The sequence below is a fragment of the Muntiacus reevesi genome, chromosome 4 (assembly GCF_963930625.1).
Source record: "Muntiacus reevesi chromosome 4, mMunRee1.1, whole genome shotgun sequence".
NCBI classification, from domain to species: Eukaryota; Metazoa; Chordata; class Mammalia; order Artiodactyla; family Cervidae; genus Muntiacus; species Muntiacus reevesi.
In genome coordinates this window covers 115551656-115579542 of record NC_089252.1, presented here as the reverse complement: position 1 = coordinate 115579542, position 27887 = coordinate 115551656, and the positions used below count along the sequence as shown (strand labels likewise).

The 27887-nt window shown below is 59.6% G+C and overlaps 1 protein-coding gene across 3 annotated transcripts in view; it reads left to right on the top strand.

Moving 5' to 3' along the window:
* SLC6A6 (solute carrier family 6 member 6) overlaps window positions 1-27887 on the top strand; it is an 80472-nt gene that overhangs the window by 35780 nt on the left and 16805 nt on the right. The window contains exons 1-8 of one of the 3 annotated variants that reach the window (XM_065933984.1): window positions 2217-2636; window positions 6872-7114; window positions 9033-9167; window positions 10790-11024; window positions 20200-20332; window positions 25963-26097; window positions 27189-27292; window positions 27430-27554. In XM_065933984.1, coding sequence (XP_065790056.1) covers window positions 6886-7114; window positions 9033-9167; window positions 10790-11024; window positions 20200-20332; window positions 25963-26097; window positions 27189-27292; window positions 27430-27554 — 1096 coding nt within the window. In that variant the 5' untranslated portion in view covers window positions 2217-2636; window positions 6872-6885. Of the gene's footprint in view, window positions 1-2216; window positions 2637-6871; window positions 7115-9032; window positions 9168-10789; window positions 11025-20199; window positions 20333-25962; window positions 26098-27188; window positions 27293-27429; window positions 27555-27887 lie in introns of those variants that run through there. The other 2 variants (XM_065933983.1, XM_065933982.1) reach the window with 2 other exon arrangements.

Genomic DNA, 27887 nt, shown 5'->3' with positions numbered 1-27887 from the left:
GGGGTGGGGAGGGCCGTGCCCACAGACGCTGAGCTCAGGAGGTCACAGAGCCTGGCCCCAGGAGCTGCCCTGCCGAGAACAATTCCCCGGGCAGAACTCACTTTCACTAGGACGGCAGAGCCCGGGGCTCATTGTTTCGACCTGGTTCCTGGCAGAACAATGCCGGGCTTCCTGGATGACCTCACTAGGGCGAGCCATCGGGCCTCGGAGGCCGGGCTGGTCACCCTCTCCAGCCAGGTCTGTCCTGCCCTTCGCCACGGCTGCCTTGGGTGACCGGGAACAGTGCTCTGACCAAAGAGGACAGGCTGGGCGCCGGGCCCACACGGTCTGTTGTAGACAAACGCCTCCGATTCACTACCTGTCGGGAATTTGGAGGGTCTGGCCCCGGTGGCCTCGACCCCAAAGGCCTCGACTGCGGTGGCTGGACTTGAGAACTGCCGCCTGGGGCCCGGACTCCCACATTCTGAAGGCCTTAGCCCCTGGACCCCGTCCGTTGCCTGCCAGGTCCCCGGAGGCCTTTGAGCCCCTGTCACGCCTGAGTTAGCCTGAGTTAGGAATGGGTAACCAAGACAGAAGGATAACAATCAAATGACGGATCTTTAAAAGGGGTAGCTCTTCATGGAAAAGAATTTTAAAAAACCCTTTAAAATTAATTTTCGCTTTCTTTTCAAAGACAGCTGTCCCTAGTATTGAAGCAGTGCTCTCAGCACGCCTCTTGTTTGTTTTGGCGCTTGGTTGTAAACATTCTCTAGGGCCAGGATGGGATGTATGCAGCGTGCTGGGGCAGACATTCCTTTAACTGATCCCAGGCCGCCTCATCACGAAGCCCGTGGGGACAGTGCTCTGAAGAGCCCCTTCAGAGCTTATCGGAGACGTTCAGGAGACTCTTCCTGCCTGCCAGAGGAAGCCTGCAGTCCGGGGCTCCGCTCGCCCTGCCCCAGCCTCTGCGCCGAGCCCTGTGACCCGAGGCGCTGACTGTGGCCCCAGTCCCAGGCCCTGCCGCGTCAGCTTCTGTCCTGCGGCCCTCACTTCCCCGTTTGTCTTCACCTGCTTCCCTGATCTGTCAGCCCGGCCCGGTAGCTTGAAGCCGGCCATAAAAGCGCCAGCCCTGATTTCCCTTAGTGACCAGTCTAGAGCGAGTGATCCGAAACAGCCGAGTGGTTGAGAACGTGGGATTCAGAGGCCACAACAGACCCGGGAGCCATGGGAGGCCCGGCGGCCTTTCACTTGCTGTGTGACCTGGGCAGGTAACTCCCCGCTTCTGCGCCTGGTCAGCAGAAGGCACCCACGGACGCGGTTAACTCTGAAAACGCTTGCGAAGCACTTAGCACAGTGCAGGGTAAACGTGCATGCCGCCAGCACCCAGCCAGTGCGGCTCGCTTTCTTTCCCCTCCTTTTAGACACTCAGGATGCCACATGTGGGAGTAAAATCCCAGTGTGGTCAGATGTTTTCTTCAATAATAGCTAATGTTTATTAATCACTTGTATGTACCAGGCACCGTGCCTCATACAGGAATCATTCTGTTTGATCTCTGTGAGGCGAGTTTTAGGTTTAACCCCCGGTTTTTTAACCAGTGCAGAAACTGAGGCACAGAGACGGCTGTTACTTGCCCGGGGTCACACGGCTGAGTCGTGGCCTCTGTGAGTCCCGAACACCGGCTCTGGGGTGGTCGGGGGAACGAGGAAGGGAGAGAGGAGGAGGGCCCCCGCTCTGGAAAGGGCCGACAAGGGCTGTCGTGCGCTGCTTTCCACGGTTTCCCAACAGACTGGGGACCGGGCAGCTGGCAGGCTCCCGACCTGTGAGGTGAATGGCTCTGTGTGCGGCTCCCCACCTCGTTCTGGGATCCCGGGAGTCGCTGGCCGAACCCCCCAGAGGTCAGGCCCAGAGATCGATCGAATAGCCTGGCTGTGTGCTAGGCCCTTTTAGGGTGGGGGAAGTACCCCAAAAAGGAAACAGGGGAAGTCCCTGCCCTCTTACTTTAAAACCTGGTAGAGACTCCTGGGGGCGTAAGTCTGTGATGGGGGGTCGGTCTGACTCACTGTTCCCGACAGGAGAGAGCTGGGTGGGAGACGGTTTACTTGGGAAGGGTCCGATTCTGCGGGGAAGGGCGAGGCAGAGAGCCCCCCAGCTTCTGGGCACGCTTAGGGGGAGGGCCCACAGCAACGTCTCAGTGTAAGACGCAGCTGGCGAGCACGTGGGCGCTCGTGGTCCCAGCCGCTTGCCGGCTCTGCAGACCTTTCCCCCGGCTTCAGCGTCCCCGCTGGCAAACCCTGCAGAGGACCCTGTGACCTTCGCCCTGGGCCTCTAGCAGTGGGCAGGCCAGCTGGGCACTCTGCCTCCAGCCTCCTTTCCACGTGTGCAGTCGCCGCCAGGCCACTCACTCTCCTGCTTGCGCCTCGACTCCCCGTTCAGAAAACGGCCCTAAAAACCCCTGCTGCTGCGCTGAGGGTGTTTGAGGAACGACTAGGAAACTGTTTACAGGCAGCTCAGCCCAGACTTAAAGGACTCCAAAATCGGGTAGCTTGAAATCAGGAGGAGGCCAAGGAGCATCCTGGAACCCCACGGCACTGCTGGCTCACGGCGGGATCTGAGTGCGGGCCACAGCGGATGCGGTGATGTGTGAGTCCATCTGCAGGTGCGGCTGGTTCTGGCCTCCACCCTGGGAACGGGGGCCTAAGAACCTCGTGTGGGAGTCTGGTCCCGAAGCCTCTGTGTTCGAGCGGATTCTCTGATCACTTGTAGCTGTAATCAGCAAAGAGGAAGCTCTTAAAATGGGGACTCATATGTCACGGTCACTGCAGAGTAGCCCTGGGCCTGGCGCCAAGGAAAACAACACTTGGCCGGCAAGGCGGCGGGCCGCTGGGCCGCCTGCGGAGCAGGCTCGCCCCCAAGTGCTTCCTGCAACAGGGGGCGCGCTCTTGGCGGGCGATGGGCAGCCGTGAGCCAGCCGCACGGCGAGTCTGCGGAGATGGACGGGCCAGACTAGCCGAGGGACGCTGAGGGCAGAGCTGGGGGCTCCGGTACGTCGCGATCGGCATCGCGCCTAGCTTCGTGACCTCAGGAGTGTCCCTTGGCCTCTCTGGGCCCTGCTGATCGCACCCCGTGTAGGATCAAAGCCTTCCATACCCCAGGGGCAGAGTGGACCCCGTGATAGTTATGCTGGCAATGATGGCAGTAATACCGGCGTGCGTGCTTATACTCACTCAGTGGTGTCTGCCTCTTTGCGACCCCGTGGACTGTATCCCGCCCGGCTCCTCTGTCCGTGGGGAGTCTGCAGGCGAGAATACTGGAGTGGGTTGCCATGTTCTCCTCCAGGGGCTCTTCCTGACCCGGGGATCAAACGTGCGTGTCTGATGTCTCCTGCGTTGGCAGGCAAATTCTTCACCACTGAGGCCCAGGAATGCTGGCAGATAACGAGTGAAGATGTACCTGCCGCGGGCAGCCCCTTGTTCAGTCCTCACAGCATCCCTGTGAGGTGGCCCCAGGTACCCGTCTTCACACTTGAACACAGTGAGGACCCAGAGAGGTTGAGCAACTTGCCTGAGGTCACTCGGCCGGGAAATAGCCCTCAGCTTCTAGGCCGGGGCTCACACTTTGATTCCTGCAGGGGCCAGGCTGCCCCCAGAGGGCCTGGGGCCTCCGTGCAGGGAGCCTGAGGCTGAGGAGTGGGCTGAAGCGAAGGGGTTCCATGGGGCCAGCGTCTCAAAGAAAGGGCCTGTGCTGAGATCCAGTAGGCTGTGGCGGGGAGCGTGTGTCTTCTGCTAGGAGTGACGGAGCATTGGATAGGAGGGCACTGGGATCTGAAAGTGCTTTGCGAGTTGCTTCCAGCTGCGGTTTTGAGAACAGAGTGTCGGGATGGGGTGGGCAGAGTAGCAGCAGGGGGCACCCGGGTGGAGGCTGCAGGGGATGCCCGTGGAGGGCTGTCGGGCCTGCGCCAGCTGGTTGCTGTGGTGATGGAGACACGTAGGTGGATGTCAGGAACATACAGGAGGCCGCATCTGCGGGTCGTGCTACTGTGGGCTTCCACAGGCACGGGGCCGGTCGGATGCTCCAGAGGGGCTCAGAAAGAGCCTCCCCCAACAGGGGGGAGTTGGGGTTGCCTGTCCTCGGGTCTGACCTCGTCCAGGCGTGCGTGTGTCTCTAGTAAAGTGGGGGCAGGGCTGGGCTGTGTGAAGGCCCGCGAGCCTGTGATGGGGGCGGCCACACGTAGGGTGGGCGTCACTGATGGACATCTCTGTGGACACCTCGGAAATGAGTAGGGGGACCCCACAACACCAGGACATGCCGGGCCTCACCCCCCTGATCCTGGTTCAGCTACAGGCGTCAGTAAGATGGGGTTCTGAGTGTGGAAAAGAGAGGTTGGAAGTCTTATCTTATGTGGAGCCTCAGGAAACTTGTTTCTGTCCCCTGCCTCACATCTCAGGGCTTCCCAGGTGGCGCTAGTGGTAAAGAACCCGCCTGCCAATGCAGGAGACATAAGAGACGCTGGTTCGATCTCTGGGTCGGGAAGATCCCCTGGAGGAGGGCATGGCAACCCACTCCAGTAGTCTTGCCTGGGAAATCATGGACAGAGGAGCCTGGTGGGCTACGGTCCAGAGGGTTGCAAAGAGTCGGACACGACTGAAGCGCCTTCGCACACGCGCATGTTTCCCGAGGGTTCTCTAGGGCCAGAGGGGCCCGTGGGCCTGGGCCCAGAGCGCAGAACCAGGACTCAGGGTGGCTTTTGCAAGCGCCCGCAGGCTGTATGAGCAGACACCGATCACCACCTCCCCCCTACTGGCTGGCCTGGCTGACCTGGTGAAGCTCCTTCCGGCCCCAAGATCCAAGGAGAGCCCAAAAGGGCGGCACCCGCCCCATCTTGATGCGGAGACCCCAGGGTCATTCCTTGGAAAACATCTCTACCAGGAGGGAGTGGAGTCCCACATCCTCCAATTATGCTGCCGTCCAGCCGGCCCACAATGGGCCCACAGATAACCATCGGGGGCTGCAGAGCTCCGTGCTGGAACAATGCTGGCTGCTCGGGCTATTTTTACAGTAGCCGTGCGCTCGGCAGAACCCCGCGTCGCCCCAGGGGAACAGGCGAAGAAAGGGCTGCGGATGCCCCGCCGTCTGCGCTCCGGGAGACAGAGGAAGGCCCGGCGAGCCGCCCGGCGGCTCCAGGAAGCCTTTTCTCGATCTGCTCACTGCCAGATAGCGAAACAATCGGGGTCCCCCACCCCGAGCCAGGGAGAGGAAGGAGGCGTGGGGGAAGCGGGGATTCTGTTATGCTTGCGTGCCTCTCCTCCTCCGAGCACGGCCCCGGAGGGCCTGACTGCGGGCCAGCCCAGCGTGCCCCCCTCGCCTCTCCTGGTCCTTGGCGGTGGTCCCCTCGCCCGGCCGGAGCTCCCCCAGGCCCCACGGTGTCACGGGGCTGGGAAGCGGCAGAGTTGGGGGTGCCGCTGGGCCCCAGCTCCCTGCGTACCTACTCTGGGAGCCATCGGCCCAGCAGTCCTTCACTGACAACCTCCCGTGTCCCAGCTCAGGACACCCCGCCGTGGGCAAGGCGGGTCCCGCTGCCCCGCGGCCTCCATTCTAGATGAGGAGGAGATTGTTAACCAGGAGGAAAACAAGGCATTTTCAGCTAGCGCCGCTGTGACTCCATGCAGACTCAGATGTCCCTGGGCAGGTCCAGGTGGCGAGCTGGCCCCGTGCACCAGGGCGATGGCCCCTGTAGGAGCGTGAGTCCAACGTGTGGTCCACCTGCCAGTTTTTCAAGGAAACCTAGAAATCTCGACTTTACCCTGGAATCTGAGAGTTCAGCGCCGCCCACCCATTTGAATCGTGAAGACAAGCAGCTGGCTCTGCGTCGGCACTTTCTGCCTTTCATCCTTTTTATTCTGAAGTCGGGGAGACAGGCTCCCCGGGCTTCGTGGTCCTCTGGCGCTTGGGGTAGAAGGCACCTTCTCCTGCTGGGCGGGACTCGGATGCTCTTGCCCTCAAGGTCCAGCTGCCAGGAACGCTGAGCACTCAGGGACCACACGCAGGACAGAGGGGGTTGCCACTCCGAGCAGGGGGTGCTGAGGGTGAGCGTGAGCAGCTTAGAGGTCCGATAATCCTGGGGCCTCCGCTTGCTGAACACACAGGGCAGTCAGCGGGCCGGCGCCCAGATGAGCCAGGAGGCAGGGTGGACCCGAGCACAGATAAAGGGGGCTGGACCCGGGGGGACTAGCAGGCCCCCCTCCGGAGTCCTGTCCCGGCGCAGACCCCTGTCCTGATGCTGCAGACATGGACTGGCTAAGAAGCTGCCAGAGTATTTTATAGGCACCCATGTTCTGTATTGGACGGAAACCCTGTTTCCAAGTACTGGAAGACATACTCAGAAACACTGAAGCATGAAAACACGCCAACCTGAAGCTCCGTTCTTTAAAACCGTGAGGGGTGAGCGCCTCCGCTGGGCCAGGCCTGCACCGGTTTCTCTGCAAACCTGAGATTCGGAGATGATTTCTAGAGGATGCAGGCAGGCTGTGGTTTGGAAGCGGCACTAGACCTGTGTGGAGGGTGTTGGGTTCTGCAGAGATGCTGCCAGCGCTGTTTGGCTTCGTGCTCATCTCCCTGCGGGTGTAGAATGGTGGGAGGGGGGTGGCATTCGGGGCTGGTGGGTACGGGCCCCAATGCTTCTGTTGGACGGGTGCCTAGGGGACGGCAGCTGTCGGTCCCCGGGTCTTCAGGCCCCCAGTCACCTGGGGTGGGGGGTCCGAGGAGTGGACGGACGAGGTGGGGGCAGGCTGTCTGCCTCAAGCCCTGCAGGTCAGAGGCGGCCCGCGGGGTCGTGCAAGGACACACAGGCTGCCCCTCACCGACGCACGTCGGGGTCTGCTCTGTCCACCGTAGAAAGCGAGGAGGCCATGGCCACCAAGGAGAAGTTGCAGTGTCTGAAAGACTTCCACAAGGACATCCTGAAGCCGTTCCCCGGGAAGAGCCCGGGCACCCGGCCGGAGGACGAGGCCGAGGGGAAGCCCCCGCAGCGGGAGAAGTGGGCCAGCAGGATCGACTTCGTGCTCTCCGTGGCTGGCGGCTTCGTCGGCTTGGGCAACGTCTGGCGTTTTCCCTACCTCTGCTACAAAAACGGCGGAGGTGAGCCTGGGCTGGGCAGTGGGCGGGCTGGAGGGGTCGCCGGGGCAGAGCAAGGGGGCCTCCCCACGCCCAGCGTTCCAGGCCCCTGCCTCAACCTCCCCGATGTCAGCCTGCCTCCGCTCCCACTGCAGTCCTCAGAGGCGGGGGACCAGCATGACCGGGAACCAGCTGGTGTTCTATCAGGGCCTTCCTCGAGCAGATTCCTTACCGTCTCTGCTCCTCCCGTTTACCGTCTCTGAAGGCCGCCACCAGGCCAGGCCCGAGCCTCCGAAGCCTCGCAGCTCTGTGCCTCCCCACAGAGGCGCAGAACTTTTTTACCTGACTTTAGAACATTTTTACCCTTTTTTGCTTTTCTAACTTAAACCAGTTGTAGTTCAAAAGCAAGTTTCGTGTTTCCCACCCTAAATAGAAAACCAGTGTCTTTTGCTGTGATGGATAGGTATCCAGGACAAAAGGAGAAAAAATACAATGAAGATGTTTTTAATTTTTTCAGTTTTATTGAGGTAAGAATCGACATATAGCATAAATAGTTTAAGGCATACAGGATGATTGATGTCTCTACTGTGAAATGATCACGGTAAGTCTAGTTACCGTCCATCAGCTCACATAGTTAAATGTGTTTTTTCTTCTTGTAATCAGAACTGTTAACGTTTTATGCTCTTAGCAACTTCTTTTTTTTTTTTTCCCCGCATGTGGGATCTTAGTTCCCCAACCAGGCATCAAACCTATGCCCCTTGCACTGTGAGTACAGAGCCTTTGCCGTGGGACTGCCAGGGAAGTCCGTTAGCAACTCCCAAACACACCGTCCGGTGTATCGTGACTGGTGTATAACCATGCTGTACACGACACGCCCAGTCGGAATTTATCTCCTAACCAGAAGTTTGTGCCTCTTCGACCCTTTCACTCAGCCATGGTATTTTCTAAGTGTGAGTTCTCTGTGTGATCAACTGGTTAGTTGGTTGGCCTGTTCTTTCAGTTTTGTTTGGTTGGTTGTTTTTAACTTGCCGAAGGCCCTGAGTTAGCATGCCCTGACCTCACAGGAGTTCAGGCTCGGCAGGACGTCCCGGAGACCTGCTGGTCAGCAGGACCTCAGCAGTGAGAACTCCTTTTCTGCTCCTTGTGGCGGCCCGTGGCCCGGCTGGCGCCCAGCAGAGCCAGGCACGCGCGTGCCGCCCGCCCACCCGCCCGCGTCAGGAGAACCGCCTTGCAGGAGGCCCTGCCCTCCAGCCTGGCTTCCTAGCCTTTTGGAGGTCTCAGGTGCCTCTGGGACGCTGATGGGTGCCTGGACGCTCCCCAGAAGAAAGCCCATGCCCATAGACCCAAATTGCCCACACTTTCAGAGGGTGTACGGACCCGCTGAAACCAGCATTGGGCACCAGGTTGGAGCCCTCGGCCGACTCTTCACCACCCACCCTCCCCGGCTCCCACCCCCGGCTGGAGAGAACCTTCTCTCGCTTCCCAACACCCTTCCCAGCTGGTTCTCAGCTTCCTGCCCTGGCCGGGCCACGGAAGGCCAGCTGAAGGCTGCAACCAGGAGACCTGTCTGAGCTGGGTGTGAAGGGCTGGGCAGTCCTTCTTCAGAGGGACGGACCTAGGGAAGACAGGCAGGCACAGAGCTTCAGCAGACACTCGGAGGCTTCAAGCCACCGGGTAGATTGGAAGAAGGCAAGAGGGCACCCTGGAAGGATGGTGCTGGCTGGACGAGAATTTTCAGCCAGGTCCAGGAGTCTGCCCTTCACCCTCACGTCCCTGGGTCGGGAAGATTCCCCTGGAGAAGGAGATGGCAACCCACTCCAGTACTCTTGCCTGGAGAATCCCATGGACGGAGGAGCCCGGCTGGCTGGCCGGGAGGGGTTGGGACGGAGAACATGCAGGCCTCGGCCAGCCTGAGCCTCACCCCACACTTCTCTCTCCGCAGGCGCATTTCTCATACCATACTTCATCTTCCTGTTTGGGGGCGGCTTGCCTGTGTTTTTCCTGGAGGTAATCATAGGCCAGTACACCTCTGAAGGGGGCATCACCTGCTGGGAAAAGATCTGCCCCTTGTTTGCCGGTGAGTACGGGATGAAGGTCACCGGGGGCCTGGTGTTCCTCGGCTCAGCAAATGTTTATTGTCTACCTGCTACTTGCCAGGTACACTGGAGCCTCACGCAGGCCAGCTTGGCTCACGGTGGCGGCTGCTGCTCTTGCCTCTCTGGGTTGTCAAAGGATGGGAGACCCAGTAGCTGCTGAGCAGTAAGGTGTAGAAAGGAAGCCTTTCAGGAGCCTGTCTGTCTGGCTTCAAGTCCCGCTTCCTAGTTTTGCTACGTCTCGTGACTTTGGGGAAAGTCACTTCATCTCTTTGTGCCTCAATTTCCCTATCCATAAAATGGAAATAATACGTATACTCCTAGGGTTGGTGCGAAGACAAAACAGCACAGCCACATAAAAGTGCTTTGTACACAGAGGAAGCCCAAAGCAGCGCTAGTAGCTTTGTTATTGTTGGGCTTCCCTGGCGGCTCAGATCGTAGAGAATCTGCCTACGATGCGGGAGACCCAGGTTCGATCCCTGGGCCAGGAAGATCCCCTGGAAAAGGGAATGACAACCCACTCCAGTATTCTTGCCTGGAGAATTCCATGGACAGAGGAGCCTGGCGGGCTACAGTGCCTGGGGCCGCGAAGAGTCGGACACGACTAACACTTGTTATTATTGTAGCATTTAGTCCTGTGTCTACTTCCTAGTATGTCCTCATGAGATAATGCTGTCATGATTATAACTGGCAGGGATGGGAGACTGTGTGAGTCTGTTCACTCAGTCATCCATGTAAATCTACCCATCTGTCTATCTATTAAACCTTTCTTATTACTAGTCAATAGTTACACAATCCATATATCCATTCAACCATGCTCCAGCTACTTATCCATCATCCATCCATCTACCTAACCTTCCAGTCAACACCATCCATTCAACAAAGTGAGTATCCATCCACCATTCCAACAGCCATCCATTCACCTGAGTCCATTCAGCCATCTGTCAATCTATGTATCCATCCATTCATCCATTGATCTATCCATCCCTCCCTCCATCCATCCATCCATCCATCCATCCCTCTATCCATCCATCCATCCATCCATCTATCCATCCATTCATCCAGTCATTGGTCTATCCATCCATCCATCCATCTATCCATCCATTCATCCAGTCATTGGTCTATCCATCCTTCTATCCATCCATCCTTCCACTGATCTATCCATCCCTCTATCCATCTATCCATCCATCCATCCATCCATCTATCCATCCATTCATCCAGTCATTGGTCTATCCATCCCTCTATCCATCCATCTATCCATCCATTCATCCAGTCATTGGTCTACCCATCCCTCTATCCATCCATCCTTCCATTGATCTATCCATCCCTCTATCCATCCATCCATCCATCCATCCATCCATCCATCTATCCATCCATTCATCCAGTCATTGGTCTATCCCTCTTTAGCTGTCTGACTCATCTGACCATCCATTATTTTACCTATCCATCCATCCAGTCATGCGTTCCTCCTACACTTACTTGCTGGTCCCTGCGGAAGGGACCCTTCTGGCCCCAGGCCTGCAGACCCCAGGGTTTCTGGTTGAGGGTGCGGCTGTGGCGGGGCTGGCCTCCCTCTGACTCCCGTCTCGCTCGACCCCGCCCGCAGGCATCGGCTATGCCTCCATCGTGATCGTGTCCCTCCTGAACATATACTACATCATCATCCTCGCCTGGGCCATGTACTATCTGTTCCAGTCCTTCCAGTCGGAGCTCCCCTGGGCCAAATGCAACCACAGCTGGAACACACCGAATTGCCTAGAGGACACCCTGCGGAAGAACCGGAGCCTCTGGGTCTCCAATAGCACCACCAACTTCACTTCCCCTGTCATCGAGTTCTGGGAGTAAGGCTGGCCTCGCGGAGGAAGGCGGGGGTGGGGGTGGGGGCAGAGGACAACCCATGCCCTCGTCTTCTCCCTGGGGATGTAGGAGCCACTTCCTTGGGGTGGGATGGGAGGAAGTGGGGGGTACAGATCTGGAGATAAATCCATGCCTTTGGTCTCAGACAGGCCTGGAATCGAACCTCAGTTCTGCCATTTTACTGGCTGTTTGACCTCCAGCAAGTCACTGCCCCTTTCTGAGCCTCAGTTTCCTTAACTGTCAAATGAGGGCAATGAATCATTCCTACACCCGTGGGATCTCTGTGACGATTGTTTCCCAAAAAGGCAGGTATATGTACTTACATTGTCTGAAAGTGATATAGTTTTCTTAATGTATTTTAGGAGAAAAAAAAATATATATAGTTAGTGCATCAAACCTGTTATTGCCCAGAGGGGGAAAAAAAAGCATATATGAGGCTTGAAGTAGTTATTCAAGTGAACAAGTGAGTAGGTAGAGTGAATAATATGTATCAGTTAGCGTTTGCTGTGTAACACCCATCCCCAAATTGGAGCAGCCGTTCGTTTTCTTTGACTCATGGTCCTGCCGCTTGGCAGTTGGGCGGAGCTTGGCTGGGCAGTTCTTCTGGGCTTTGCTGGGCTCCCCTCCCCTGGTAGGTAACTGTGCGTCATCAGGGTTGCTCTTCCGGAGACTGGCTGGCTCTTGGCTGGGATGCCACAGGCAACTGGTTCCTCTGGTCTCATCACCCTACAGGCTAGCCTGCCCTTGTTCCTAGGCGACTCAGAATCCCAAAACAACACACGGGAAAGGCCCAGGGCTGGAGCACTTCTCCAACCTCTGCTGGTACCATTTTTGTTAAGGTCCCGTTGGCCAAAAAGAGGCCCAAGACTAACTGAGACCCGAGAGGTGGGGGAGTAGGCTCTGTCTCGTTAGGAGAGGAAGGAGAATTACGGGCATGCTTTGAAGTTGCCCACACTATAGCCAGTGACGGCAGGAGCATACACATGGGCCAGACTCGAGGAGGGCAGAGCGCGGAGGCCTGCGGCCGGGTAGCTCTTCGCTGACGTACAGCGTTGTCCTTCTGACCCAGCGCTGGGAGCCCATCAAAAGTGGGTGAGTGCCTTGCTTTTCCTGCTCTCCCTGAGCTGCTCAACGGGTGCTTAGCAGCCCCTCCGACCCCAGAAGGAGCAGACAAGGCCTCGCCCAGGGTGAGAGCCAGGGCAGGGAACGGTGTTAAGGAAGCGCCTTGTCGCTGCCAGACAAGACCCCTCTCCTTCGTGTGTGGATTTGCTGCGTCGAGGAGCCTCTCCTCTTAGAACCTGGCCCCGGCGCCGGCCCACAGAAGAGGGAGCTAAGTGCTGGCTGGTCCCAGCCGATCGTCAGGGCCGGGGCGGGGGGCACTCAGGCCGGAAGGGGCCACTTGGCCACTCCCCCAGGTAATCCACGGACCCCTCCTGACCTCAGGCCTTTAGGGGTGCTCACGGGTCCCGGGGCTCCTGCAACTGGGCTCTTCCCTCGGAGGTGTTTTCCCCTTGCAGACAAAGAGCTTTATAGGCACATCCCCCCGCCCTCAACCCTGACCCCCACCCCTTGCTCCTCGCACCTGGATAGCCGAGTTTGCAGACAAAGGAATGCGGGCATTTCTTTCTTCTCACTTGAACAGGGCCGGAGGGGCCGGAGGCCAGGGCCCTGTCCATTCCCTGCTGTGCCTGGCACGGCCTGACCACCCAGGGCCTGCCCTACCCAGGACGCTGGCACTCACCCAGCCCCTCCCGTGCCTGGTGGGGCCTCGCTGCCTCGGGCACAGGTTGGCCGCCTGGGAGGGAGCCCTCGTTCTGCCAGTACGGGCTCGGGCTGGCGCCTCTTCCTCTCTGAGCCTCTGCGTCCTGAGCTGTACTTGGGGAGGTCATAACGCTGCCCTCCCAGGCCGTAGGACCCCCCCCCCCCAAACAGAATGAGACCCTGCATGGCCGGCCATCAGAGCCTGCTTGATACGTGTGAGCCATCCCTGTCTACTTAGTGAGTATCCTCACTGTGGATAAAACTGCCCCCGCCCGGGACACCTGACGCTCAACCTCAGGGGATCTCAGAATGGTCCCTTCCTGATGCCCTTGTGACGCCCCCCATCACAGAGGGGCTGTCCCCTCTGTCTCAGCCCTGAGCCCTCGTGAACCATGATGTCCTCTCCCGTGCCTTCTCCCCTGCTCGCTCCCCCAGCCTGGGCCCTGCTGGGGGACTCCAGGGCTTCCGCCTTCCCGAACCCCCATTCTGAGCATCCCAGCTCCCTTCCCTGGCCTGCGTGGTCCACAGAGAGCGGCTCCATCCAGAGACTGCCCGCCGCCCGCCCGGCCTCCCTGCCCTGCCGGCCTTTGCAGCCTCCCATGGGCCCTGGCTGAACATCCACAGTTACCCTGGGGAGGACTGTAGTCCCTGGAGGAGGAGGAGGCTTGGCTGAGAAGACCTGCCTGCTACCCGAGGGGCCGAGGCCGCCTGCCTTCAAGGGCCTCCCCTTCTCTTGGGTGTGACGAGGGCGAAGGAGAGAGAATGCCCGTGAGCATCGTCCCAGGGACTTGCTCTCATCATTTTGTCCCCTCTTCGTGGAGGCCCTTTAGGGAGGGAACACATCTAGGAGTCATCCCCAACTCCTTTCAGCTTCAACCTCAGACCCCACCCCTGTCTGGTCCTCCAGGCTCTCCGTGTAAAGTACATCCAGACTCTGGCCATCCTCCCCACTTGCAATGTGGCCATCCACCCCCCACCCCGACCGCCGCAGCCCCGGAAGACCCCCGTCTTCCCTCCCCCATTACGGGTGCGTCTCCGCAGTCAGCTGTGAAGCCAGACATGTCATCTGTCAGCTCAGAAGCCTCTCCTGGCTTTTCCGTGCTTGTAGGCTTGCCCAGCCAGGGAGGGTTAGGGTTAGCCTGGAGCAGCATGTCACTCCCTCTTTCTGGCCTCGTTTCCTTGTCAGCAAACAGAGGGGCCAGGTGAGCTGGGCTTTGGGGGATGAGTAGGAGTTCACTAGGCCAAAAAAAAGAGGAAAAAACGGCCTAGACAGAAGGAACAGCCATGCTGAGGCACGGCGGTCGTAAAGCTCATGAGTAGCAGCCCGTCCTTGGTTTGGCCCGAGGATAGGACGTGTGGAGCCAGGGAGAAGGATGGAACCCTGGACGCTAGGCAGAGAAGGTTGGACTTCGTTTTCTAGGAGGAGGAACCATGGCAGCTAGAGAAGGGGTGGAGAATCACGCAATTGCATCTGTGTTCTCTGAACTCGCTCAAGGAACATACTGGGGAGAGACAGGCTGGGACACATATATTAAGCACCGACTGTATGCAGGGCCTCAGAGGGCTCGGCCATTAGAAGATGGATTTCCCTTTAGGGTGAAGCTCAGCTTGTACGATTTCCCCTCAGAATAGCCACCGGCCCTGCAGTGACTAGCTCTGGGGTGTCCACGGAGAGAGGCTTGCTGGGACGGGACTGAGGTGTCGCTGGCTGGTACCCACTGGGCTGCCGAGCTTGTCTCCCGTCCGGTCTCCCGTCCTTGGAGCCAAAGCCCATCCCTGGCCTTCGCTTCCTTCACCCTCTCAGCTGCACCAGACACGCGGGACCCTGAGCTGGCACCCGCTTCTGCACATGAGGCCTGATGGTGCTCGGGAGCCGCCTGGGCTTCTAGATGACAGGGCATCACGGAGCCGAGCCTTCCTCCCGGCTCTGGACAGGGAAAGGCCTGGACGCCCGCCCCTGCCAGGCCCTCCTCCCCTCTGGTTTTCCACGTGGAGGAGTGGGGAGCCGCGGGCCATGCTGCTGTCCCCTCGATCCTAGAGTAGGGACCCTGATTCTCGCCCGGGGGCCCAGCTGCCGGTCTCAGAGCGGTCACCCCTCTCCAGGGCTCTCAGAGGTGGCGAGGTCCCGTCTCCTCATCGCCTGGCTGAGGGTTAAAGAGCATGGGCCTCGGGCCTGGCTCATTAGGTGGGACGCTGAGGATCAGAGTGGTTAAGCGACTTGCCCAAGGTCACACAGGCAGCTGGGCGTAGTGGAGAGCTCAGCCCTGAACACCCCTAGTGTCTGCATCCCCACCGGCCGTAAGTCCCAGGGCAAGTCCACGGGCACAGGTAACGTGCCGTGTGTGTGTGTGTGTGTGTGTGTGTGTGTGTGTGTGTGTGTGTGTGTGACCCCACTCTGAGGTGACGCCTGGGGTCTCCTCTTGGCCTAGATCCCCACACCCACCCCGTCTGCAGCACCGAGGCACCAGCCTCGGTGGGGGCCGGTGAGATGCCCTTCTCCCCTGAAGGATGCCTGGGACCCTTGAGATGGGCGTTTCATGCCGGCTTTAGAATTGAACTTTTGAGTTGCTCGGAGATGCGAAGGCAGAGCCTCTGCCCCCAGCCCGCCTCATCCTGCTCGCCCCTGTGCTGAGGTCACCTCGGTCCCGGGGGTCCTGTTTGTTGCCCCCTGGCCCTGGAGGACAGGCGGGGTCAGATCTGGCCAGCTGCCCTCCATCAGCCTGGAGCCAGGCCTTCCTCCCCAGTTCCTCCAGGGCCCCCTGGGAGCTCAGCACATATCATTAGACTTTATTAGAATCAAAGAAATGAGTCATATTTGCAAACAAGCCCTTCTCAGCCAATCTCCCCCGGCAGCTGTCAGAAGGCGGAGGCGGCGTGGAGAGAGCCCGGTGCGGCCTCCTTCGCGGGGCGGACGGGCTCTTTTATAATTGTTGCCTCCGCCAGTCTCCAGGGAAGAGCTATCGCCAATAAATGGCTGGCCGGCATTCAAAAGGAAACGATTTGGCCCACTCGGAGGACGTATTTACATCTCTGAGTGCCGGCTGGACGGCAGCGGGGCGGCCGACTCCAAACAGACGTCCAGGCGATTCTTTTTTGGATCCCACCCTGGAATGAATCAGTCCTATTCTCGGACAAGAATGCAGCTCACCTCTCGGCCTCCTGCTGTCTGTATAAGGGGTGCGGAGAAGCCTGAGGTGCTGGGGTCTCTCACCCAGGATAGCATCGTACCCAGTGCGTGGGTGACTGGTCCCCAGGGTGGCATCAGAGAAAAAGAACCAGGGCTAGGGCTGATGGTTTGTTTGTTTGTTTGAAATCTGGGTAATTTCAGGTGAATTCCTGAGCCTCCCTGAGCCTCAGTTTTCCCATCAACCAAATGGGTGTAATTAATCAACTCCACTCATGTCTGTTGAGCACTCACTATGTGCCAGGTGCTGTTCTGGATCCAGCGATGGTCAGGACAGACAGGCCCCCGCCTCCATGAAGATGACGCTTCGCCAGGACAGACAGACATGAGACAGATAGTGCAAGTGACGTTGTAATAGACAAGCGATGATAAGTGAAGGAAGTAAAGCCGAGAGAGGGAGGGAAAGAGGGTTGACCAGGAGTGCTTTTTCCATCGGGTGGCCAGGAGAGGCTGCCTTGGCGGAGGGGTGGGGCGCAGCCAGTTCAAAGGTCCCGAGGCCAGGGGGGACTGGACCTGTTCAGGGCACATACCTGAAGCCAGTGCGGCTCAGGGAGGCGGGGCAGGGGCCCTGGGGATGAGGGGGCTGTGCACGGACCTCGTCCTGGACGGGTCCCCGCGTGCCCGTGGCCCCAGCCTCCTCTCAACAGGCACCACCCTGTCTCTTTAAGACGTCTGCGTCTGACTGTCAGAGAGCTTGGCCAGCCCACTCAGGGAGGCAGGAAGGAATGGGGCAGGGAGGTGGGAGCCATGGGAGGCATGGAGCAGAGCGTCACCTGCCTTGGGTGTTGCCACATTCTGTCTTGATAAGAACAGACGGGGGGCGAGAGTGGAGGCTGGAATATCACCGGCGAGGCTGCTGAAACAGCGCTCAGGAGCAGTGGGAGCCGGGACACGGCTGGGGCGATACGGCCGGATTTGGGGGAACTTGTGCAGCCTCTGGGAAGGTCGGAGGCACTGGTGAGGGGCAGGCCCTCCCTCTGCGGTCCGGCACTCTACAGCTCACCGAGCACTCCCGTGCACCAGAGTGGGAAGACCCAACAGATCCCGGGCTGGGCCTCGGGGGCGTCCAACAGGAAAGGGTCCTTCAAACTGTGTCCGTTCAGGAGGGATTCCGATGGGCCCGCAAGCTCTCCGGCCTCCTGGCCACCCCTGAGATGACTTTGGAAAGGACGTTGGTTACTTTGGCCAGGAGCCCACGTCGGGTTCTGTTATGACAACCCCTGATTGACAAAAGGACTTTGGTTCCGTTCCTAGAACGTCTGCACGGCCGGCCCCTTGCAAGCCTTTGTGAGAACCTTAATTTTTGTGAAGGTGGTACGTGCCCATTAACAGCATTCAGATGGTTTGAGAAACACATTCCATGGCCAGTGAGCCCCCCTCCGCCGCATCCCCCGGGCCGGCGGCTGCACCATTGCCTCGTGTGTCCTGCTCACGCGCCTCACCCCTGGGACGTCACACCTTACCAGCGCGCGGGGAGGTCCCTGCGGCCTCGCAGGCTGCGTGACACTCCGCCCCGCCCCTGCTGCACGCCTGCTCGGGGCCCCTCCCGTGGCCCTCTGGGTGACTGGTTTCCTGCCGTTCGCTCCTGCAGACAGAGCCGAGGTGAACAGCTCGAGGTGTGTGCTAAGTCGCCTCAGTCGTGTCTAACTCTTTGCGACCCCGTGGACTGTAGCCCACCAGGCTCCTCTGTCCATGGGATTCTCCAGGCAAGAACTCTGGAGTGGGTTGCCGTGCCCTCCTCCAGGGGATCTTCCCAGCGCAGGGATCGAACCCGCGTCTCTTACATCTCCTGCATTGGCGGGGGGGTTCTAGCGCCACCTGGGGAGCCCGAGCAGCTTAGGGTGGACCCTGTCATTGGCCATATCATCCAGTAGAGTCTTGGGGCAGAATTGCTGGGTCGCAGGAAAGGTGCCTTCAGCGGTTACTGTTGGCACCTCGGAGGGGCTTTGCCACCAGCCGTGGAGAAGCAAGTGCATGACTCGGTTTCCCCGCTGTGGCCTCCGTGGCTGGGCAGCTGCCAGAGCAAGGCTACGCGGGCCCCTCCCGTCCGAGGTGGGCACCACGGGTTTGCCCAGCGCAGGGGTGGGAGCCGGCAGGACGATGCCAGTGACCTGAGCGTGTGGCGGGTGTGGTCAGAATCGGGGCTCTGGGGCTTCGGGCTCCTCGGTCAGCTCACCCCTAAGGAGAAGGGCAAGGCCTTCTTGTGACTGGAACCCCGCGGTGCTGGCCGAGCACCCGCTGTGTGCCTCCCCCGCAGTGTATCTGGAGTCCGGTAGGCAAGACAGATTCCCCCTCAAGGGCGATGTCCAGGGTGAGGGGGTGGCCGGGGAGCCGGAAGGACGCTAGTCATCCAGAGCATCGCAGGAGACCTCCCTGCAAGCCTGGCGGAGAGGTGCCTCCCCGAGGCTGCACATTCACACGGAAGACTTGGCCGCGGCCCAGCAGGCCCCAGCTTCGTGGAAGGAGCCGAGCCCTGGAGGCCGCGGCGGGAAGGGCTTTGTTCTGAAGCTACCGCAGGGCCAGACCCATGTACTTGACCAGGTGAGCAGCCTGCCTCGCGAGGATGCCCCCGGCCCTGAGGGTCCAGCGAGCCCTGCCGAAGCAAGGCCTGGAACAATTCTTGTTAAAGTGAAGGCTCCGTTTTCTATGTTAATCAGAAAAAGTACTGGAGCCGGGTGAGCACTGGCTTTGGGGGTCGGACAGCCCCGGTATAGGGTGGCAGCTCTGCCACCTGCTGGCCGTGTGTCCGTAGGTGGTTGGATCCCCAAGCCTCAGTTTTCCCCATCTGTAAAATGGGGCCAGGGACTCTCAGGCCTTGGACCAGATGAGATAAATTAGAGAAGCCTTGTTGATACAACCTCGGCACCTGGGGGAGCCCCTGGATGTTGGGGTGACCCGCAGAAAAGCCTGAGTGCCAGTTGAGGTGGGAATCTTGGATTTATTCAAGGTCCTCGTGTTGAAGCTTCTTTGGAGAAAAGTGAGAAGCAGTGAGAAAGCGTCCTGGGCCGGTGGCCCTCTGAGCCCTGACCCTGGGGATTGGCCTGCACACAGACTGGCTGAGAGCTGCGGATGGCCTGGGGCGGGAGCTTGTACTTGTGTTTTGCAGAAGGGGACATGGAGGGCAAGTCCAACACCCCTCTTGCCTCTCCCGCCGGAGACTGCGGCCCCTGAACGAGGAGCTGGGTCTTGAGGGGGTGCTAGCTTCTCCTAGGGAACACGAGCCTGTGATGGCAGAGCCCTCGGTGCCCTCGGTCACTGCCACAGCAGTTGGAGCGCTGAGACCACGGGGTCGGTTTCTGGGCGTTAAGTCTCATCGTCTCTCAGCAGCCCGGTGGCCCCACTCCAGCTTCAGGAGGCGCCTGCCCCTCGGGGACGTGTCTGAGTAGCGCTGTGGGCGTCTCCCCTGGTCAGCAGGGCTCCTGGACCCCAGAGGCCCAGGCTCTGCCCTGTGATACTCGTCTGTGATGATCGTCCTTCAGACCGTTCACGCACCTCCTCCCAAGCCCTCCTCCCAAGTCGCAACCCTGGCCGGGGGCAGGGGAGGCAACAGCTTTCCCTGGGTGCCCGGAGCTGCCGAGACAGTAACGACCGCCGCGGTTTACTGGCTGCTGGCGGCCTCCGGGGCCAGCAGTTTGTACTTCGTGTGGCTTCTCTCCTAACCCTACAGAGAGGTGTGTGGGTGTCCTGCAGCCACGAATACAACCAACACCCTGGAGACTTGTCTTTTAGCAAGAGATCCAGATAAGGAATGGTGCAAAGAGGGACAGGACAGAGAATGTGGGGTGGAGGGGGAGTGAGGTAGGTGGTCATTCCCATTTTAGAGATGAGGAGACTGAGGCAGTGGTCACACATTGGAGCCCAGTTGGAAGCCAGTGTCTGGCCCGCAGGGGACACTGGGCAAGGGCCTGTGAGAATCGATCACACGGGAATCAGTACCTAGTTCACAGATGAGGAAGCTGAGGCTTAGGGGTTTAACCTAACTTGCCCGAGGCCTGGCTGGATAGAACCCAGGTTCACCTGACTCAGGAGTCCAAACCCACCCCGCTGGCTGGCTTCCCCAGGACTCTGTGAAACCGGGGTTGCCTGAGATTTCCCGAGACCCGCGGGATTCCACAGCTTGGAGCCGGGGCTGAGCCGCAGGCTCTTGGAACCCCGGTGCCGGCTCTTCCGGCCCCCAGCCGGCCTGTCTGACTTGGGGCTCTGTTTGCTTGAAGGCGGCAGGTGCTGAGCCTGTCTTCCGGGATTGACGAGCCAGGCGCGCTGAAGTGGGACCTCGCTCTCTGCCTCCTGCTCGTCTGGCTGGTCTGTTTCTTCTGCATCTGGAAGGGCGTCAAGTCCACGGGCAAAGTGAGTTCTGCTTCCCTCCCCTCCCACCTCATGGAGCCTGGCCCTCTGCAGGGTCATCTCCCGCGCCCCGGGGGCCCTCCTGCTCGAAACTGGTCCTGCTTAACCAGTTCTCCTAGCAAACCTGGAGCCCCCTCGGTTGTGGCATTTGCCCATTTCACAATGCAAATCCGCCCAGCAGGTCCAATTTCAAGTTACTGACGGTTTGACAATCAGCCTGCAAGATTCCTCAAATGGAGCGGTCTGCTCTCCAAACTGGAGAAGGAAATGGCAACCCACTCCAGTGTTCTTGCCTGGAGAATCCCAGGGGCGACGGAGCCTGGTGGGCTGCCGTCTATGGGGTCACACAGAGTCGGACACGACTGAAGCGACTTGGCAGCAGCAGCAGCTCTCCAAAAGCCCAGACATCACTGGTACCCCGCTAGGGAGTGGTGGCTTGTGTGGATGTTAGCGGATAACAAACCCTGAGATGCCAGTGAGAAGTTAACTGGTAACGGTGTTGTTAGCTACCAACTGCTCACTAGCCACAGGGACCCTTGCGACCTCAACATCCCCTGTAGACTCTTTAGAAATGCAGACCTGCGGGTAACCCCAGACCTACAGAATCAGAAGCTGCATTTGAACACTTTTTCCCCAGATAACCCAAATGCACACTGAGGCTTGAGAAGCAAAACTTCTCAACTGGCATTTTTGCCGCTCAGTCAGATTAACTGAATTATCTTAGGCCTCACATTTCAGCTGTTAACGAGGATGTTGGTTATTAGGGAGAGCTCGCACCGATCATTAAGTCGTTTGCTCATAACCTAAGCGCTGGCTGTCGCTGAAGTATCTGCCGCTGGTTAATGTGTTACATAGTGACCGAGCCGTTAGCTGTTAACAAAGGTGGTAGCTGAAAATTCCTGTTACCTTATTCACGCAGGTTTTAGGAGCAGCTGGTATATTGTCAATAATGAAACTGTTGGCCTGTAACTGAAACGTTACCTGTTAACAGGGCCGGGCAATGGATGACCTGGTAAGCAGAACACCAGACAATATAATACCATAGTCATCCTGGAGGCACAGACCCTCCAGAGGGTCCCCTTGGGCTCACCCGGGCGAATCCAGGGCGCTAACTGAGCCACAGCGTTGGCTGGTCTGCCCTCACGTGCCCCGTGTCTGCCATCCCCTGACCCCCTTCGTTTGCATCTCCACTGGGGACAATCTCTTTAAGATCCAGACGCCCTCAAAGGTCAAAAGACTTAAGGTGGCATTTGAAGGACAGTGATGGGCAGTGGGTGACATCATTGGGAGAAGGGGCTTTTCACTACGAGTTCTCACCGGGTGAGGGGCGTCTTAGGTAAAGTCACGATCTGAAGAGACAAGAGCTAAAGGGGGAGCATAACCTGGTGGAGAAAGACAGGAGTATTGCATGCAGTTAGGGGCAAGGCTCACCAAGAAGGGCGCTTAGAGGCGTAGATCTGGAGGAAGTGAGGGGTGAGCCATTCAAAGTCCCAGAGGTGTGTCTGACCAAACTGCCGGGGAGCCCCTAGTCTGATGGAGGAGCTGATGTCCGCCAGGAACCGTGAGCCTCACCCGAGACACGTGCAGGGGCAGGAGACCAGAGTCGAGACGAAATGGAGAGGGCGCGGGTCTGTCCCAAGGCGGCTGATGGACGTGACTGGCTGGAGGTCCCCCTGCCGCCCCCAGAGAAGAGGCTCCGGGCCCCCAGGGGCGGGTGTGGTCCCCAGAACAATAGCAGGGCTGGGGCCAGCCCCCGGGGAAGCCAGGACAAACACAGGGAGGATCCGAGGACTTCCTCGAGCCCCTCGGCCGCCTGCCGCTGGCCGTGACTTCCAGCCCTGGCCATAGACCAGGTTTGCGGCCGCCGTGGGGGCCGGATGGCCTCATCCTGGCTGTGGCCTTGCTCAGTGGCTGACCCCGGCATGGCCGGGGCTGGGGAGGAGGGAGCGCCCAGGCCTGGGAGGCTCGAGACCCGGCCGAGTTCAGGTCGCTTGGCCTCTCTGGCTGTCAGTTCCCTTGTTTGTAACATCATTCATCCTTCGGAGGGGTCTGACACTTCACCCAGAGCTCACTGCTGCTCAATTCATCCAAGAAATTGTGATCGTGGTGGAAACGCTTGTGCCAGGCACCGTCCTCAGCTCTGATTATTAGCTCTTTTAATCTCCTGGCGTCTGAGGTATGCGTGGCTCCTGCTCTGTTTTACAGAGGAGGTGGTAAGAGGAGATGTTTTGGGGGAAATGGAGGGGCAGAGAGGTTGATTTGTTCAAGTCTACACAGCTTGTCAGTAGCCCGGGTAGCTTTGAACTCGGGCAGCCCAGCGCCCGGCCTCGGGGCCCTGCATTCTCCTGCCTCCTGTGGTCGCCTGCTCTTGCGGCACATTAGGTCGCAGGGGGTTACAGGGATCCAGACCCTCCCATAGGAAGGGCGGCCCCATGAACCCCACCGGGAGTTCAAATCCCAGACGCGAGCACAGGCCAGTCTCTCCAGACCTGGTGTGGGGTCTCGGCTCTGCACCCGCAGCCTGCGTGACCAGTCCCTTCCCCCAGGAGCCTCAGCTTCCCCCTGTGTGAGATGAGTCGTGATGCTCCCCCCAAACACACATGAGGTGCTTGGCCCCCGCCAGGCCTTGGGCCTCTGGGGTGAGGGACCCGCGCTGCCCAGACGACCTCCCCAGAGGAAGCCCAGGGAGGCAGAGACCAGCCTGTCCCCCTCGTGCCTGGCCGGCCACCCTCTGCCCGCCATCCCCGCGGGAGGAGGAAGCGCTGGCTTTGTAAGTTTCCAGGGCAGTTGGGCCACAGGGCTTTTGGGTTGCGGGCTCAGAGCTGCCACGAAGGTTTGCCAGCAAGAGTGGAAAAATACCGCATCCCGGCACAGGGCCCCCGCCAGAGGCCCACTGGTGGCGCCTGGCAGAGCTGCTCCCGCGGGGATCCCGAGAGTCACGGGGAGGCTGAGAGGATGGCGCTCAGGGACTGGGCCTCGGCAGATTCTGCAAAACAAGGGTGTCCTGCCAGAGAGGCCGCCGCGGTGGCGTGAGCAGGTGGGGTGTGCTGCCCTAGGCTTGGGGAGGAAGCGTGCACACACAGACACACACACAGACACACACACGCAGACACAGACACACAGACACACACGCAGACACAGACACACACACATGCAGACACAGACACACAGACACACACGCAGACACAGACACAGACACACACAGACACACACACGCAGACACAGACACACAGACACACATGCAGACACAGACACACACATGCAGACACAGACACACAGACACACACATGCAGACACAGACACACAGACACACACACAGACACACACACGCAGACACAGACACACAGACACACACACGCAGACACAGACACACACAGACACACATGCATATACATAGACACACACAGACACACACATAGACAGACAGACACACACACAGACGCGGATAGACACCCTCATACATATACATATACATAGACACACACAGACAGACACACAGACAGACAGATACACACACATAGACACGCACACAGACACACATGCTTATACACAGACACACACTCCCAGGCACACACACAGAGACACACATACACACAGAGACACATAGACACGCACATAGACACACATGCATATACATAGACACACACAGACTTAGACACAGACACACACACAGACACACGCCAGGCCTGGGAGGTGTCCTGTGTCCCCGACACGAAGCCCCCCACCCTCGTCCGCCTGCGCAGGCCGCACTTTGAAGCAGGGCCCTCCGCTCTGGCCCGCGGCTGTCAGCACCGTTGTTCTCTGCGGGCCGGGGCCGGGGCCAGAGCAGCCTGCGGGCCCGCCGTCTTTCTTTTGCCCCTTCTGTGCTTCCTGGCTGGCCCCCACCCTCCACGTCTGCCCGCTGGTCCCTAGGACACAGAGGGCTCTCCTGTCTTCGGGAGAAGACTGCAGGGCGGCTGGGGAGACGGGCCCGCAGATAGGGAGGGGGCTTCAGGTGGGGACCTGGAGCCCAGAGAGGGGCCGTAGCTTGCCCAGGGTCTGACAGCCAGCCTGCCACAGAGCCGGATCTCCGGCCTGAGCCCTGGGGCTCTCGGGAGCCCTCTCTTTGGGAGGGCCGGACAAACCGCAGACGCTGAGGGGCTCTTTCCTGCTGTGCTGTCGTCGCTGAAGCAGGTGCTAGACCATCCAGCTCTGCCGCCTGAGTGCCGTGTGACCCGTGGGCAGGGGACAGCTCTGCGGGCCTCGGTTTCCCCATCTGCAGACGGGGTCAGGGCAGGACCCGCTGAGCGCAGAAGTTGCTGCACGCGCATCACCCCCAGCACACAGGCAGCTGGCGCTGGCCCCCTCCCTGGTCCCCCGACCCCTCAGAAGGAGCTGGGGGCTCTGTGAGCTAGCCTCAGCATTTCTGCCGGTCACCACGGACTTTGGCATGTCCGCCACCACGCACCAAGGTACCCTGTGCGCAGTGGTGGTTTGAAGACATCTGGGAGCCCCGCCCAGCCTCTGTTGGTCCTCCGACAGCAAGGCGGCCAGCACACCGATTTGCTGGCGTGCTGAGCATGGGATAGGCTGCTGCTCAGGAGACCGGGCTCAGCCCGGGCCCAGCCGAAATAGCAGGATTTCACCATCAGTGCCCCCAGGCCCCTTCAAGCCCCGTCTCAGGCACACGCCCCTCCTGGGAGCCTCTTGTGCTGGAATGAAAGTTGGGAAAATCCAATCTGTAAACGGAGGCCACAGGAGGTTTGAAGGCCAGTGCTTTGGGGACAGGACGGGGAGAGGAAGCAGGGCAGGGCCCCCAGGGATGGAGAGGCGTGGCCCGGGTCGTCTGTGGTCCCCGCCTGGCGTTGACCTCACCCTGCCTGGGACGTGAGGCGCGACGCATCCTGGTTTCCTCTCCAGAAGTTCCCCGGTGCTTCCTGCACAATCACCCGGCCAACAAAAGACCCCAGTTTTTGCACGTCTAAGCAGCCACCTGCCTTGTGCTGTTTTGACCACGTTGTGAGCATCATTCTGTTGAATCCTCGCCTTGCCCAGTAGTGAGGGCCTTCTGTTTCTCTTATCCCCACTCTACGCGTGAGGCCACAGGCCCAGAGAGGGTGAGCATCATGCCCGAGGACACACAGCACACGAGGGGCCGGAGCGAGGATCTGAACCCACACGTACCTGGTTCTGAAGCTCGGGTCATACGAACGCTGCAGATCTTCAGTTGCTCATTCGTGTCTGACTCTGAGACCCCATGGCCTGCAGCCCGCCAGGCCTCCCTGTGAATGTTAGCTGATTCGTACTATGCGCTGTGGGCCAACCCCTGGGCATCCACGTGCGATCATTTACTCTGTTATTGTGCCTTTTCCTTTTTTCACCCGCTGCAAAGTCAGTTCCATGGGGGCAGGGACTGGTTCTCTGTATTTGCAGGGCCCCGCAAATATCTGCAGGATTCGAATGTCAGTAAGTCTGTGTGTGAGGTCTGTACGTGCTTTATACCCAGGTTGCCGGTGAGGCGCCTGCGGCCCAGAGAGAGTGAGCAACACACCCAAGGTCGCTCAGCAAGGGAGGCAGCAAGCCTGGCCCTGGAGCGTTGGCCTTGGAGCGGATGCCGGGTCGGGGAATGGCTGAACGGCTCCCGCCCCCTGCAGGTCGTCTACTTCACGGCCACCTTCCCGTTCGCTATGCTCCTGGTGCTCCTGGTCCGTGGGCTGACGCTGCCCGGTGCGGGCGCAGGCATCAAGTTCTATCTGTACCCCGACATCAGCCGCCTGGAGGACCCAGAGGTACCGCGGGGCAGCCTGGCCGCCCTACCCCACCCCACCCCCCGGGACCGGCACGGGGGAAGGAAGCCGAAGCCGTGCCCGTGCTTCTGGGCCCCCAGATGGAGCCGGGGCGGGGGGGGGGTACTGTCAGCCCTGGTACTTTTCCACTGGGCCCTGGAGGGTGGCTCACGGTGCCCGCCGGCCATCCCGGCAGTGTGTATCTTTTCGTGTCGAGGGCCTCCCGAGGCGGGCCAATTATAGAGGCTGCTTTAGGCTCGGCGCCAGGTAAGGCAGAGACGTCTCCGGAAGCTGTCTCCTCTCCCCACGGCGACCTTGAGGCTGCATCGTGGGGGCGCCCTGGGCTGAGGGCGGAGTTCAGAGTTGTGACCTCTTAGAAGGTCGGGGGGGGCAAACACTAACTGTCCCCCCCCCCCCACCGAGGCACTCAGCCACGTGGCCACGGGGGTCGGAGCTCTCACGGGCCCGTTTCGGGGCCTTCTGTCCCCAGGGTCCTCAGCCTTTAGGTTGTCCCCAAGGGCCTGTGCCGCTTCGGCTCTCTTCCCCACGGTCCTCTCACCCTGGGTGGGAACGGCTTTGCCTGCATAATCCATCCGGGAATTCCTCCCACTTCCAACTCAGGCGGGGGTCCCCACACAATAGCAGTGACCATAAGGATAGCAGCCTTGACTTACAGGCTTACCGTGTATCTGGCGCTGGGCTAAATCTTAACTCTTTGAACCTGCAAAAAAAAAAAAAAACGGCAGCGCTGTGGGGCAGGGGAGCGGAGCCCACTTTACAGGTGTGAAAACCGAGGCTCCGGGAGTCATATTGACTTGCCCACGATGATTCCGTGGCTGGACTCCACGTCCCTCTGCTTCAAAAGCGGGGCCTCTTAACCCTGATGCTCAGTGAACTGGGAGGGGGGCGGCCCTTGGACTCCTGGGGTTCTGCTTGCACCCTGGAGTCCAGCGCCGATGCTCCGATCGCATGGAGAATCCGCACACCTCGAGGCAGAGTCCCTGGGACCCACGCCGCCGCCTCCAGGAAGCCGGCTCTGACGTCCCTTCTTGTCTTGTCTTCGCCTCCCTCCCCGGCCCCCGCGCCCTCCCCAGGTGTGGATCGACGCTGGGACCCAGATATTCTTCTCCTACGCCATCTGCCTGGGGGCCATGACCTCGCTGGGAAGCTACAACAAGTACAAGTACAACTCATACAGGCAAGTCCTGCGCCGGCAGGCCTGGTGGGCCTTAGCAGTGATGATGTTTAAAGAGAAGAGAAAAAAAAAGAGAAGTTAGGGAGCGTGGCTTCCTTGTGTTGTGAATTAACTTGCTCCCTGACATATGTGTAACATAGGGACTGTATGCTGCTGGGATGCCTGAACAGTGGTACCAGTTTTGTGTCTGGCTTCGCAATTTTTTCCATCCTGGGCTTCATGGCACAAGAGCAAGGGGTGGACATTGCTGATGTGGCTGAGTCAGGTACGGTGGTGTCGGTGGCAGCGGTGGTGGGTACTGCCACCCAGTGTGTGAGCCGAGTGCTGCAGGCATGAAGCCAGACCCCCCGCCCGGGGGCTTTGGGGGGGCGGTGAGCCTGGTTTCCGAAGTGGACCCCCACCCCGCCCCCTTCTCGCACCACGATAGCCCCCAGGTTTCAAAGAGTTCAGAAGCTAAACTGGAAACATCTTCATTGCGGTTTTGCCCCAGGGACGGCAGAAACACAGGGGCTGGTCAAGTCGGGGGAATACTCAGCGCTTCTCAAGTGGTCTTTCCGCACCGCCCCCCACCCTCACCCCACTCCCTGTCCTTCCCTAT